This window comes from Hirundo rustica, chromosome 2, assembly GCF_015227805.2.
Source record: "Hirundo rustica isolate bHirRus1 chromosome 2, bHirRus1.pri.v3, whole genome shotgun sequence".
Classification (NCBI taxonomy): Eukaryota; Metazoa; Chordata; class Aves; order Passeriformes; family Hirundinidae; genus Hirundo; species Hirundo rustica.
In genome coordinates this window covers 6,413,390-6,427,365 of record NC_053451.1, presented here as the reverse complement: position 1 = coordinate 6,427,365, position 13,976 = coordinate 6,413,390, and the positions used below count along the sequence as shown (strand labels likewise).

Here is a 13,976-nt window from a genome sequence, read left to right as displayed (position 1 = left end):
AACCTGAGCAGTGAACCTGGCAGTAGATCCTCACTTTACTGTTGAATAGGAATAATAAAACAGGGTGAAAATTTGGTGTCCAAGGTGTACCTACTTGCTTAAAAGCATAGTGGCAAGATCTTTCATGTTGGTGTCACCTTCCCAGAGCAATTGCTTTTACCTACTTGATTTTGAAGGCTGGGCTCAATGATCTCAGAGGTATTTTCCAACCCGCATGTTTCTGTGATTTCACATAGCTGTGTATGTTTAGGTTAAACCTTTGCACTACTTGCCAGTGGGTTTTCTGTTTACTTCCTTCCTTTTTATATAGGACTTTCCTCTATTATCCCTCAAGAGGCAGCACTGTTAGGATGCTGTGTAAAATTTTCAGACAAGTGCTGAGGCCCGCTTAACAAAAACATGCCTCTTATTTATGATGTGTCAAATTACTGTTCTGAGAGTAGACCTTTTAGGTTGCATTCAGCCTTTAATTTGACTGAATTTAAATAGCATAAAATGCCTTTTAGTTGGAACTTGGCTTGCATATTACGTCTCTCATTTCAATGAGAAACATTCAGATGCAAATACGGTTTGTTTGGACTGAGTACAAATGCCACTATCATGACTGATGAAGGCTTTTGATCACACATCTACAAACTGAAACCTTAAAAAGGAAGAGGCTATTTGGACTGGCATCTGCAGTGCCATGAATTATTTAGTTCCCATTATTCATAAATCTCTTTGAAAAGAAGGCGTATGAGGTTTTTAAGAAGGAGTAGTCATAGTGGTGTTGCCAGTTTCTATTTATGCTGTGACTGACTGCGTGTGGAAACTTCTTCTAAACTGCAAGGATTATCCTAAATGGGAAAGGGTTGTGTGGCCGAAATGATCAGTAATGGTCCTGAAAGACTTCTTTAGTTTCCTGGGATAACCGTAGGGATGTCCTGTTGTTCCTGTCAGCTTTGGTGGGCTCCAAGAGATGTGCAAGGCAAGAACATGTCTGTAATATTTGGTGAGCTATGCACTTAGTTGTCAAGGAACTGGTTGACTCTTGCAGGGCATTTGTTAACATCTGGAGTTTCTCCTGTACTCATTCACTGAACTACAAATGTCTTTGGGCTGTGCTCTGACAGCCAGGCAAAAATAGCAACACCGCCCTCCTTTTTGCGTTCTTTTGCTCAGTAGCTTTTATTGTGCAAAGTTTGTGCTACAAACGGGTGGCCTTCCTCACTTTCCAGTGATGATTGAAGCTAAACACTGAATTTAAACACTCCTCTGCTCTAAAGAAAGTCTGTGTCCTTGTTTAGCTCAGCGTAATTATGTAATAATGTTGTCCAGAAGATGCATGTTGGCAGAGATGTCAAGGAACAAGTTGGAAATACCCAACAGTGTCTTGGGTTTTTGCCCTTCACTCCCCTGGTGTCTGGGGGAGTGAAGGATATGGGGTGTGTGTGTATATCTGTTTTGGGGATTGGTTGGTTTGTTTTTCGTTAGGATTTCAGACTGCATTACTGAGGAATACCTTGAGTAATGATTTGTCTGGAGTATGTCTTTCCAGGGCATTATAAAACTCACGCTGTGAGTCAAAGTGCTGTGAAGAGTCAACGTGCAGCTGCTGTGCAGTTCAGAAATGTACAGAGTTCACAAATCATCTCTTTACCATAACACATTTGTCATTGTAGGAGTAGTATGAATAGTTTCGTTCCTAAGTTCTTAATTAGAGGATTACCCAAAGAATCCCATAGTTATCTGTAAATAAAAAGTCTAATAAGGTCTTTAATTTCCTAAAATGATTTTTTTTCTGATATTATGCAGAAGTTTCTCAAAAGTATTCCATCTTATCATCTTTCCGCATTATCATTTTTCATTTTCAATTGACTGAACACGTTTCTTTTTTACCTCCCTTGGTTTTTTTAAATTTTCATGTTGGCTTTGAAGAACTGGGTGATTTTCAGTCATCTACAATTTTCAACTTAACTTAGTATATTAACTCACCACCTGTCCTAGACTCAGTGTTTAAAGATCCTGTGCTACATGTAAGCCAAAATCCTCTGGTCTTTTTCATTGCATCAAAGTAGCAGGACCTGCAGAATGTTGATTTTCTCCCTTCATTTATTTCCAGCAGTCACTCAGCAGCTCTTGTTTGGTGCCGCATCTACAGTGGTCCATGGACCATTATTGATGTGTCTGTTTGCCAGCTGCTTGTGCTGCATACACACCCTGCCTAAAATCTTCTCTAATAAGTCCTTATTTTGATGACTCTCTGGCAAAACTGAGCTGTTCATGAAATGTATCTGGTCTGGTTTTGAGCTCTGGCCAATGTGTACATCTGCTGTAAACACAGATCAGTTCTTAAATGATTCTTGCCTACAAACAATTTCAGTACAGGGGCAGCATAATTCAAGAAGGAATAAAAACTGTGTTTAATGCTCAGAGCAAATCAAAATGGGGCTCTTGCCGATATTAAAATTATAACATTTGGAACAATTACAGGTTTTTTTCTGAAACTTTATTTCTAAGCTTTCCAAATAATGTTTGAAATTCTGAATTTAATACTACTTTCTTTTTCTGTCTGAAAAACATAATGGCTGTTTTATGAGTTTTCATGTTCTGAATATGGAGGTATATGCTTGCAGATTCTGGTATCCATTCCTCCATCTTATTGTCATTGTTGGCCTGTGTTTCTTTATTAAAAAGCAATGTGGGAGTGGGCATGAAATGAAATCATAAGTCTGGAATTGTGAATTGCTTCAATTTGTGAATTTTCTGCGGTATTTTTAATAACTGAGAAAATTGTGAAATAGCTGACTAACTCCATTAGTTTGTATATTCAACACACATATACATAAATATTGAAAATTTTAGGGTAAGCTTAGAATGATATACAGGAAATTAAAAAGTGTTAGTTTTGGTTTTTATTATGAGAAGTTGATTACTAAGTTAATGCCTATAGTCAGGTGAAATTTCAGATATGCAATGTAAAATGGTGTCAATTCGAAGAGTCAATAGTAAGGATGAAAATTGACCAGAGTCAATTGACCATTGTTAGTACTATCTTGGGTAAGGGGTTATTATTTTGTATTTAGGGGTCTTATAAAACTACCATATTTGGTTTGCTAATGGATCTGAAATTCCAGTTCTTCAGTTATAGAAGTACTTAGATTTAGGTCATAGATGTCCATTTAAACCTAAAAAAATCCAATTGTTTGAGCTCTGCACTGAGTTTATTATGGTATTTTTTTCATAAAATTGTGTGTGTGTGTGTTTTGTTTGTTTGTTTGTTTTTAATTTCACGTAGCTTGCATAGGAGCTTATTTTCAAATACAAAACCCTTAAAATTCTGTGTTATCTGACCTGTGGACTGTGACCAGAAAGGAATATATATGAGCATAGTAGACGCAGGAAATTTCTATTTCTAATAATGTACCTTATCAAAAACCAAACCTACATGAGACATGGATGTCACAGGTTGCTCCTGGACTGAGTAAAATGGACAAGGCATTGTTTGAGGTGTTTTGCATGTATTGATCTGCAGATCTAAAAAGAAAAAAAAGCTCACTGCTTACAGCTGCTTGTGCCCAGTCACAGTTACCTGATGACAAACAATTAAGTACTTGGCTAAGTGTTTCCAAGGAGGATCTCTTCCTTTCTCTTTATTCTGGAGACCTGACAAAAACAGAGAAGCTGGACAAGTTTGTATGTATGCACATTTTGTATGACTAACAATTTTGATAGCTTTTTTGAGGGGGATGAATGAATATTAAAGCTTTTCAAATATTTAAGTTCTGAAGTAACTGTGAAAGAGATCTGAGAGCAGAACTGAGGACTTGTATCTCTGCCTGACACAACCCCGCTTACAGCCTATCACAGTGCTTAATTCTACTACTCCAGAGTTCTTTACACATACTTCTTAAAACATTCTGCTACCTTAGTAAAATGAAATATAAAAATTATATTTACCTTTCTTCATGAACTAAATTATTGATTTGCAAGTGAAATTTCTCTGATGTTTTAGGGAAACCCAGCTTATGATAAAATTGCTAGCTGCAACTTGCATCACTTATAGAAGTTACATGCCCAGCTGTATTAAAACATGCATAATGTTGGCATTCTGGGATGGGCAAAGAGTCTTATCTCAATATTTTTAAGAGGGCCCTTTAGGGCATGATTATATTCATCTTCTATTTTCAGTATCCTGTAATACATTGTGTTGCGTGTTTCCAGCTGCTAATGTGAATCAGCTACAGCTGGAATCCCGAACTCTAGTGATGTTTAGATTATAAGATGCTTCTGTTGATCTCCATCATGCCAGTCATAATGAGTATTGAGAACAAAATTACTATATTTATACCCTACTTTTCAGAAAGAAAATGGAGCGACGTGTTTTTCAATATTTTATGATTAGTATTGCATAATAAATGTTGTTGCATGTGATAATCTAGTCACAGCTTTAAAACTGAGGAAGGCAATAAAGTGAAGGTTGAAAAACTTATACTGAGGAAGTTTAGATTCTTTTTAAGCATACAAGAGGAATAATAAATCATCAGGTTTGCAAAGAGTTACATTATAGAAATATGCATTCTTTAATTTGAACTCCTGGAACATATGAGAAGGGTGAAGGAATTGCACCAGTCTCCTACGTATAATGGTTAAGTAATATATCAGCAAAACAATTTGCTATTGAGAGGGACAACTGTGCACAGACAGAAAGAGGTGATCTGGAGAGCTTTTGAAGTCCCCATCACCAAAGGTTTTAGCAATATATTAGGCAATCAGTTAGGAGGGGTCCAAAGATAACTCCTGATACTTCAAACCCACATGATGCAGCAGCTGACATCCTCGCAATCCTTCCAATTTGCATTTTTGTCCCATTTTCAGTTGTATCTTCAAGACTTTTTGTGTTTCTGAGGGAAATTACCTGATGTCATTTTGGGAACTTGTGTTCTAGATACAATGATGCAGAGGTAGAACACAGAATTAATAGAATAAAAGAAGGTCACGCATTTGAATGCCATTTAGTTACATAGGCGTGACTGCACAGATTTTTAATGGTTATATACATAAAGAGAGGAAGGCTTATCTCGGAATATATGCATTCTTATTATATCTTTAAATGCCACTACCTGATACTGTAGGAATCTCCATGAGAAGAGTGTGCAGGACTTACATATAAAAAATTATATTCACTATAAAATGCAAAGGCATAGCCATAAGGGGAATCAAATGAAAGATCAGAAAATCAGAAGCAAACAAATTTATCTATGACAATGTATCTTTTTTTTTTTTTTTTTTTTTTTTTTTTAAACTACATCCAAAGCTAAAAGAGCTCCCAAGATCCCATGTTTTTGTGTCATCTGTTGGCCACTCTTCAAGTCTAAGCAGCAATGTCTTCCTGCATTCAGGAGCCTCAAATTCCCACAATGAATTTCAGATGGTAGTGGTGGTTTGTTTCTCCTTCAGCTGCTTTTGGAAAATGGTGGTTTTCAAAAGGAGAGTGGGAAGGGTTCTTCATTGCAGCACATGTGGGTATCTTTGTTTGAATGGCTCTCTAGTCTGTGAGAGCCTAATAATTTACATTATTTTCTGGAGGAAATGATCCTGGTAAGGCCTTCTGCCACACAGAGGAGCTTTTCCAGTCAGAGATTCAGAGCTGGCATTTAGGTGACCTAAATGATCAGTGATAATCCGTCTGTTTATCCAAAGGGAAAAGAATGCAGTGGAGTCATCATCATCCTAAAAATTTTAGAAGAAAATTCTAAACGTAGGCAGTGTAAAAATAAGTAGGGTTTTTTTTGTAGGTGTTTTTTGTGGGGTGTTTTTTTTTTTTTTTCCCCCCCAAAAAAAAAATTCCTGGAAATCTGAATTATATGTTGGATGTGTCAGGGAGCAGGGCTGTGGGGTTGTTGTTGTTTGTTCCCTCCTACTTTGTGGGGTGGGGAATGTTTATTTAAATTGCTTCCCTGATAATTTTTCATAGTCTATGATCATAAAAGATTTTAAGGCTGGAGTAAAAATACGGATGAATAAATGCATCCATATGACTGGTGATGTGTTAATTTTTTATTGAAGATGAGAAGACCTCCAGAATTGCTGGAAGTGCAGGTTACTGTATTTGGGAGAAAATAAATGCTATGTACTTTATGAATGTAACTTTCATCTTGTTTTTTTTTCTTGAATGCAGTATTTAGTCATTATAAAATTTAAATATTTTACTGCGTGTTTCTCTATCTGCAATATTAATGCATCCAGTAGGTGAAATGAGAACAAGACTGACCTCAAACCTTTCACTTTCCTTTTTCTTTCCCCTTATTTTTTGAAATAAAAGGTTAGGTTAGCTGGATATCTGGGGGAAATGCTTTTTCCTTTTTTTTTATTTTTATTGAGCTATTGAAGTAATTGGACGGATGTGGTTTTCTCCAAAGACAAAAGACAAAACTCCAAATCGAATAATAAATCACATATAAGAGAAAAATAAAATAAAAGCTATATCAAATCTGTCTAAAAGTGTCTACAAAATTGAACAGTGTAGAGATGGCTGAGTGTGGAGAAAATATTGAACAACTTGTAGCCACCATTTATCAAAGAATGTAATTTAACAATTGTTGGCATACAAAAAGCAAGAAGTCAGAAAGATGTATCACATAAAATAAAGCACAATATATTATTGATATCTGAGAGCAAGGGTATATTAGGGTTTTTGAAATTTGAATCTAGGTTTTTACATTTAGGCAATGATTTTTAAAAGATTGTTTCAGTGGCATGGCTACAGCAGGATTGCTTTTCTGATGTAAAAATGCACTGAAAGACATTAGTTCTGTGAAATTTAGCTGCACCTGGCACAGTTTTCCTCCTCTTTCTCTCATAGTGGGACTCCCCTGAGATCACTGACCTTGGGTTCTTGCTGTTCTGTGATCCCCTCACTCACAGACCTTTCCCTGGTGGCCAGCCCTTTTGTTTTACATATGCTGTGACCACAAGAGCCTTCAGAAAATACAATACTGTTTAACCTTGCTAGAGAAAATAGAAGAGATTTATTTCTTGGCCTTACCTAGAAATCTAGTAGCTCTGTCATGCCTTTCAAGCTGACTTCTGAAAATATGGTCTTTCTTCCTACTTTGTCCTTCTTTCTTCGCTGGTCTTTAATTTTTTTTCCTTAAATTCCAAAAAGGTTTCTGTAGTATACCTCCCTGTCCAGAATAATTTTCCTAAGAAATACAAGACAGGGTAGCTAAAGAAAAATGCCCTTAAAATGTCCTTTTTTCACAGCTATCCCTGAACATAGGGAAATATCAGAAATCATTCTTTTTTATCAATTTACTGATTAATGGATAATGATTCCTTTTAATCCATTTACTTAACTTAGACAAAGAAAGTATGCCAGCCATACACAGAAAATTCCAGATTTTAGGCTACATTGTGCCCAAAAATTTTTACTGGCCAGTCCTAAACTGTTTTATTTGTATTACAGAAGTTTCAAATCAGCATCCTGATATAGTAGTATGTGCATATAATACTTTGAGGTGAGGTAGACTCACTACCTTGAAGAGTTTCTTTCTTTTGTCAGCAAGCAAGGAAGTTTGAGTGGGGAAAAAAGAGAATGTGTTATGTGAAATGTGGATAAATCAACTGACTTGCTGAAGATTTAAAGTAAAAGTGGATTCTTTGACTGTAATATTGTTTGTTAAAACCTACAATCTTTTGTCAGTGACATCAGTGGCATAAAACACTGACTTTTCCCATATCTGATGCTCCAACCAACATCTCAGCTTCCCTCTACTATATTTCAGTCTTGATGGTGCTCATTCAAAACATTTGTCTCTGCTTTTCTTCTATGGCTTTTCATGTAATAATAAGAGGTGGGTAAAATTTTTCAAACATAATGGATATAGGTTGAAAATTGTCTTCTCTCTACAGAGTGACAAGGAGAGTAAAGAGGGAAGTGAGGAAAATTCTTTCAGCTTTGAAAAAAAGAGAAGCTTACCTCAATGGTAGCAATGAAAGGGAATTTTGCCTCATGCTAAGTATAAGAAAGATGGAATCAGCTGCAGCTAGTTGCCTTCTGTAGGCTGAATTATATTTTGAAAGACCATTTTCAGCTAATTTGGCTGTTGTGCAGTTTGAACTTTATGAATTGACTTGTAATTGGACCATGCTGTCAGTAGGAAAACTTACAAGTATTGAACATGACATTTTTAAGAAGGTTACTGTCATCTAGTCCTCTATTAGTGGCTTTGCAGAGAGTTTTAATTGGCCTAACAAGCCTAGTAACCTGTCCTACTTCCAATTATAATGTACAACCTCATTTATATCTTTTCTTTATTTACTGATTGGTAATAATTCTCTGTCTAGTGCATGTGCTTCAAAATAAAGCTGTTCTCATCAAGGAGTGTGTGGGTTCTTTTGATATACATGCATATATGTGCCCATACACAAATTATATCACTTACACATGCATATAGCTGTGTTTATATATATTCTGAAGAGTTCATGTACATATATCTTTTTAATATATGCATTTATATGTGTATATATATATATTACAAAGTCCCCTGTTGCTTTTAAATTTTTGGTGGGGACAGGGAGATAGTGTTTTCTCCAGACCTTTGTTAAGTTTATGTGATTATTCTGGCTGGAAGTGATAATACATTCACATAGATGTAATTCTCGGGACTGGAAAAAAAGTGGAAGCGTAAGAAAACAAACAGGTTGATGAACTCAGTGCATTCATTACCAACTTAGATTTGCATGAAGGAGAAGCCGTTCACTTCTTATAAAATTAGAATGGCATCATTAATTTTGTTATACTACACAAGCAATTTTTAGTGCATGCAAGATTTACGGGCAGTTTGCAGGTGAACCCATCTTGTTAAACAGCCCTATGGAAAGAGCTCTGCAGAAGCATCTGCACTCGTTGTACGCCCCCAAAGCAGAATTTCTGTGTTGTTTTCACTGCAAGAATAATGTTGACAAGTCACAATGGTGAACCTGGAAGTAAAGGAGGGATCAGTGATGAAATTAAAATTTAAAAAAAATTTTAAAAAAAATTAAATAAAAAAATTAAAAAAAAAAAAAAAAAGGTAAAAGCAAGTTAGGGAACTGATATTTTAATGCTTTCATAAAGTTAAAAGTTTCAAGTATTCAGCAATTTCTTCATGTATGGCAACTTGTTCTTCACTGCTATGCACTCTTTACTTGTTTTAGTAAAGACTGACTGGTGAGACACCTGATGAAAAAAAAGACAAAAAAGGAAAAAAGAAAAAAAAAAAATCCCAAAACTTTTAGATATGAACAAAAGAAGCAAAGACACCAGAAAACGGTTTTGGCTTTCTCATTTTCTTTAATGTCTTTTGGTCTCAAGCATAGCTGCCTTTGAATTGTTGATATAGTTCTGCCTTACAAGAAGGGCTAGCAGAAGAGGAATTACATATTTTGTGGTTTGGGTTTTTTTGTTTATTTGTTTTTGTTTGTTTGTTTGTTTGTTTGTTGTTTTCATGGAGATGCTCTTGAATGAATGCCTTCTCAGAGGGTACTTGTGAATTTAAAGAGGTGTGGATAGCATCTTTTTGAGTAATTTAATTTATTCCATTAACAGAGTGATTCCATTCTAATTGGGTTCTGAGTAATACTTTATTTCAACAACATTATCTCTGACCCTCAGAAAACAATGGTTCTGTTTATTTTGGTGATAGAGTGGTTGTTAGTTAAACATTTTAAACTACAGCCTTTGGTTTTGTTGCCCTGTTTGGTGTGAAGAGCCACTAGCATGAAATTATGTGGATTCAGGATACTCAAGGAAGGCTGTAGTGTCTGTCCCTGTTTCTCTGAGTTTGAACACTGGTCACTGTCGGTTGAAATATCATCTGTTCCTTTTGGTTTGCACTCTCTGTTAGGGTGCAAGAACGATCTGAAGATACAGGCTTCAATGAAGAAAAGTAGTGATTGTACAGCAGATCATCAGGGTATCTGCAGGTTAACTGATGCTTATTTGCGTCAGCTTCACAGAAGAATGACGTTTCAAGAAATAGGAGCAAGGAGATGACATAAGATTTAGGTTCTTCAGAACGTACATTTGGCAAGGCAAATTGTGCTTTGAGTTTTAGAATTCATTAATGTGTGTGCACGTGTTCTCACCTACTTGTGACTAATGATTTGTGATTTTTCTGCGCTCCTCATCATGCCTATTTGAGTGTGTGTTCTGGTGTATTTTCCAGCTTCTCAGCACAAGGTTTCTAACAGAATCATAGATCTGAATTCTCTCACAGCACAGCAGTGTCTCTAATAAACAGGTCAAATAATCTTAGAAACGGTGTCTGTTAGCTTTGAATCGATAGTGATGAAGTTTCTCTGTGTTCTTGCTTGCTCAAACTTCTGTCTAATCTATCTTTGTTCTCTTCTTCTTGTGCAATCTTTTCCTTGCTTCCAGTGGCTGCTACAAAGAACAAAGCTAGAGGTGAGTTTCTGCCTGCCCCCTTCAATTTGCATTGCATGGGGTTCTGCAGCCCACGCATTTTCTCCCAAGGTTGTTTCTGCTTCTCCAAACAAAGGAAAATATCTTTAGGCCCTATGGTATGATAGATTAGTTCTCTACAATTTTCTAATTGCACCTAAATGCATTGTTTGTCACTCAGCGCTGCTCATGCTGTATTTTGTTAATTGCTTTAAATAGGGAAGTTTTAGGAAAAAGATAAAACTAAGTGCTTTGTAGTTAGATTTCTGACTTGCATTATAGTAATGTAGGGATATTGATGGCATTTTAATCGAAATGAAGATATTGCATAAAAATTCTCATAAATATGTAAATGTAATTTATATTTTTTATCTCTAGTCATAGTCATAAATATCTGAACAGAGAACAATGAACTCCTAAGTGTCTCCTAAGCATTCCCTGTCTTTTCACACTAGTATAAATTATCATCACTGTTCCTGATAGCACACTAATATATAGAAAAGCATACTATGATATCTGCAGAGATTTATGGCTTCAGAGCAGCAAGGTGATTGCCACAAATCAGTGTGACAAAGAAGTAAACCTTTCAGAACTAATCATGTAAGGTCAGCAGTGCTGTAAACCATTCCCTGAATTTCAACGAAGCAGTGATGTAGCAAATGTAACCTGAGGGGTGTATTTTGACTTATAGATACGCATAAATCCATGCATACGTGTTTATATATACAGATGCATGTTCATTTATATGTATGAACATATATTTTCATAGAAAATCATGAAAATACATATTTTGCTATAATTTTTATATTATTTCTGGTAGATAAACTTGAGTTGTCTGATAATTAAACATCAGATTTTAAGGCAAAAATCTATGCCAGTTTACATGTATTTTGGAAGTTAAGATTCTCAATGTTGGCAAAGTTCAATTCCATACATTGCCTAGCTTGAGGCTACAGAACAATAATAATCAAAGAAAACACAGCCAGTTGAGGGTGTCTATGTATTAGAATAATTAAACCACTAATTAAAATACAGCTCAGGTTTGTATTTTGCTTGTCTTTTTGTGTTTTTTTAACCCCTGCATGGCTTTTTCTAAGATCTTTTTCTCAGAAACTTTGCATGCATTGGGTGAAATGAATGAGGGGAGTGAACAAAGTCAAATTGATCTATTTGCCTATGCATGCTTTGAAATTTGCTATACCCCTTTCTGTACTGTTATGTATTCAGCTGTGATGCTGTGTAACAGCAGTCAAGACTCTGAGACCTTCATAATTAACAAAAAAAAAGCCAAAACCAAAACAACATCCGCAGAAGCGACTTTTCAGCGCCAATAAACACAATCTCATCAGTATTCAGTGATTAGGTGATATTCCCATATATTGCCATTCAAACAGATGCTGCCCTGGAGGCACAGGAATTGTAGGATGAGTCAGAATTACTCACGGGTACCACTCATCTGTGAGCATTAATACACCCTTATTTCAGGAGTGCACATGCATATTGACTGCACACCTGAAACTCTATATACTGAACGAGGTTTGACAGACACTGTGATCTGCATTATCTTTGGAGATCTCTTGCTCAGCTGCACAGTGCCTTCAAGAAGTCCTCAGCTTTTCCTTTGGAGCTGAACAGCCCTGTGATGAAAGCACCCAATATCCACAAGGATTTCAGTCCTGCAGTAGTTCCGTCTTTTACCAAAAGCATATGACCTATTTTATAATCTCCTGTGGTGGAAGACATGAAGTAGATGATGCCTTACTGCTTTTCTCATTACTCTGTCTAAGCAGTAAAGAAAGGTCTGTTCCTCCTTTTCAAGCCTAATATTTAACTGGAAAACAGTTCTCTAATATTGCACTCGAAGCATCAATTCACAACTGAGAGAATTCTCAGGAGGAGTTTCTCTTTTAGCACTTATAATATGAAATCCAGCCATTCTTTATGTCTTTGCTCTTATGTATGGATCTTCATCCTTCCTTTCTGAAAGTCTGGAATTTGTGCTGCCATTTTCAGCAAGGCACAGCTGACCTCATGCCTGCCCTAAGATCTGAGGGTTCCAGAGCACATTATTAAGTGATATTCTGTGGGATCACCTGCCTTTTGTTTGTGCATTGTTAGCATGGGAAAACTCCTGCTGGTCTCCGCTTCCCTCCCTTTCCTTGTGGAATTGTCTGTAAGCTGAACACCAGAGTCTTTGCTCTCAAACATTGCATTCAATGCTGTTTCCTGAAGTATTTTCTCGGTCTTTGTTGAAGACTGCTTGTATTAAGTGCTGTAAAGCAGCTGTTGAACTCTCTACTTTAGCCTTGCTTTGAGGCACTTAGAATCAATTTAGGTTGAAAGGTCATCTGGTCTGCAGGTCATTTGGACTGAGCTACCAAGTAAGTAAAACCCACTTAAATGTTTGCTCACAACCTTCCAGTCAAATTGAAGTATCTCAAGGATTTCACAGCTCCAGGATAGAATTGTACTATGATTGCTTGTTTTTTACCATGGTTTTCTTTCTTAGACTTTTTATTACCTGGAAGAAGGCGCATGAAGTTTTTTGTGGTCTCCAGAGAGGGTAAATACTTGGATTTTTTGCAGAAGGACAGATCTTCCTTTAGACTCTTGGGCAGATGCTGCCACAGAATGCTTATGGGCAAAATACTTGGGACATTTCTGAGAAGTCTAGTTCAGAAGGGTTTAAAGGGGTGGTGGGGAGGAAAAATTAAGCATGAAAATGGTTATTTACAGGACATAATTTGATGAATCAGAAACGGAAGATGCCACCTGAAAATTTCAGATTATCAGAGGTTTTTATCCAGTGCATGAATATTTTAAGGACTATTTCTTAATGCACCAGATGAGATTTGTTTAACTTGATCTCCATAAATGAACATTTCCTCTAGCAGAGCACTTCTTTGAAGACTGCTTGTCCTCTTAAGAAGTACTGTTGCGACAATTTTGGGACAAGATTCTTGCAGATATCTTCTGACAACAGTTAACAATAAATTTCCAGCCTCAGTGGTCTTACCAGATCTGCTAATGATGTGTCAATTTCCAGACAGCAAGTGGAAGAGAGGGCCAAGTGTCTTCATCCAAATGTAATTAGTTGTGCAATGGGGTTCTGTGCTCCTCATTTTCACTTCTTTGATACATTTGGGGTCATCTGCTATTAAAAAGTTGTTGCCAAGGTATCCCAAACCTGTAGTTACGGAATTGGTTTTTAACCCTTCAAAGTATAAATCAGAGTTTCTGTTAATTTTGGTTGTGGGGTTTGTTGGTTTTTTGTTTGTTTGGTGGCACTTTTTGTTGTCATTGTTTTGGGGCGTTTTTTGGTTTGTTGGTTTTTGGTTTTTTTTTTTGATTAGGAGTACTGAGGATGACTGTGGCAACTTCTTATAAAGAAAAAAAGAATATAAAGGCCAGCTTCTATTACAGGAGGGGAAAGCAAGCTCTCCAGAAAGATCTCTTACCATCTACTTGTTGAGAAGTGCAACATTCTTTCCTGTTCCTAAGACTCCTGTGGCCCACAGATTAGAAATGGTGACATTGCCAAGAAGATTCC

The 13,976-nt window shown here is 36.4% G+C and overlaps 1 protein-coding gene across 5 annotated transcripts in view; it reads left to right on the top strand.

Annotated features, from left to right (window-relative positions):
- The window catches only part of CADM2 (cell adhesion molecule 2), a 582,226-nt gene that overhangs the window by 367,709 nt on the left and 200,541 nt on the right, over positions 1 to 13,976 (top strand). For 2 of the 5 annotated variants that reach the window (XM_040055583.2, XM_040055580.2), the window contains exon 2: positions 10,403 to 10,429. The exons of the other annotated variants lie outside the window; for them this stretch is intronic. In XM_040055583.2, coding sequence (XP_039911517.1) covers positions 10,403 to 10,429 — 27 coding nt within the window. The remainder of the gene's footprint in view (positions 1 to 10,402; positions 10,430 to 13,976) is intronic. 5 annotated transcript variants of the gene reach the window in all.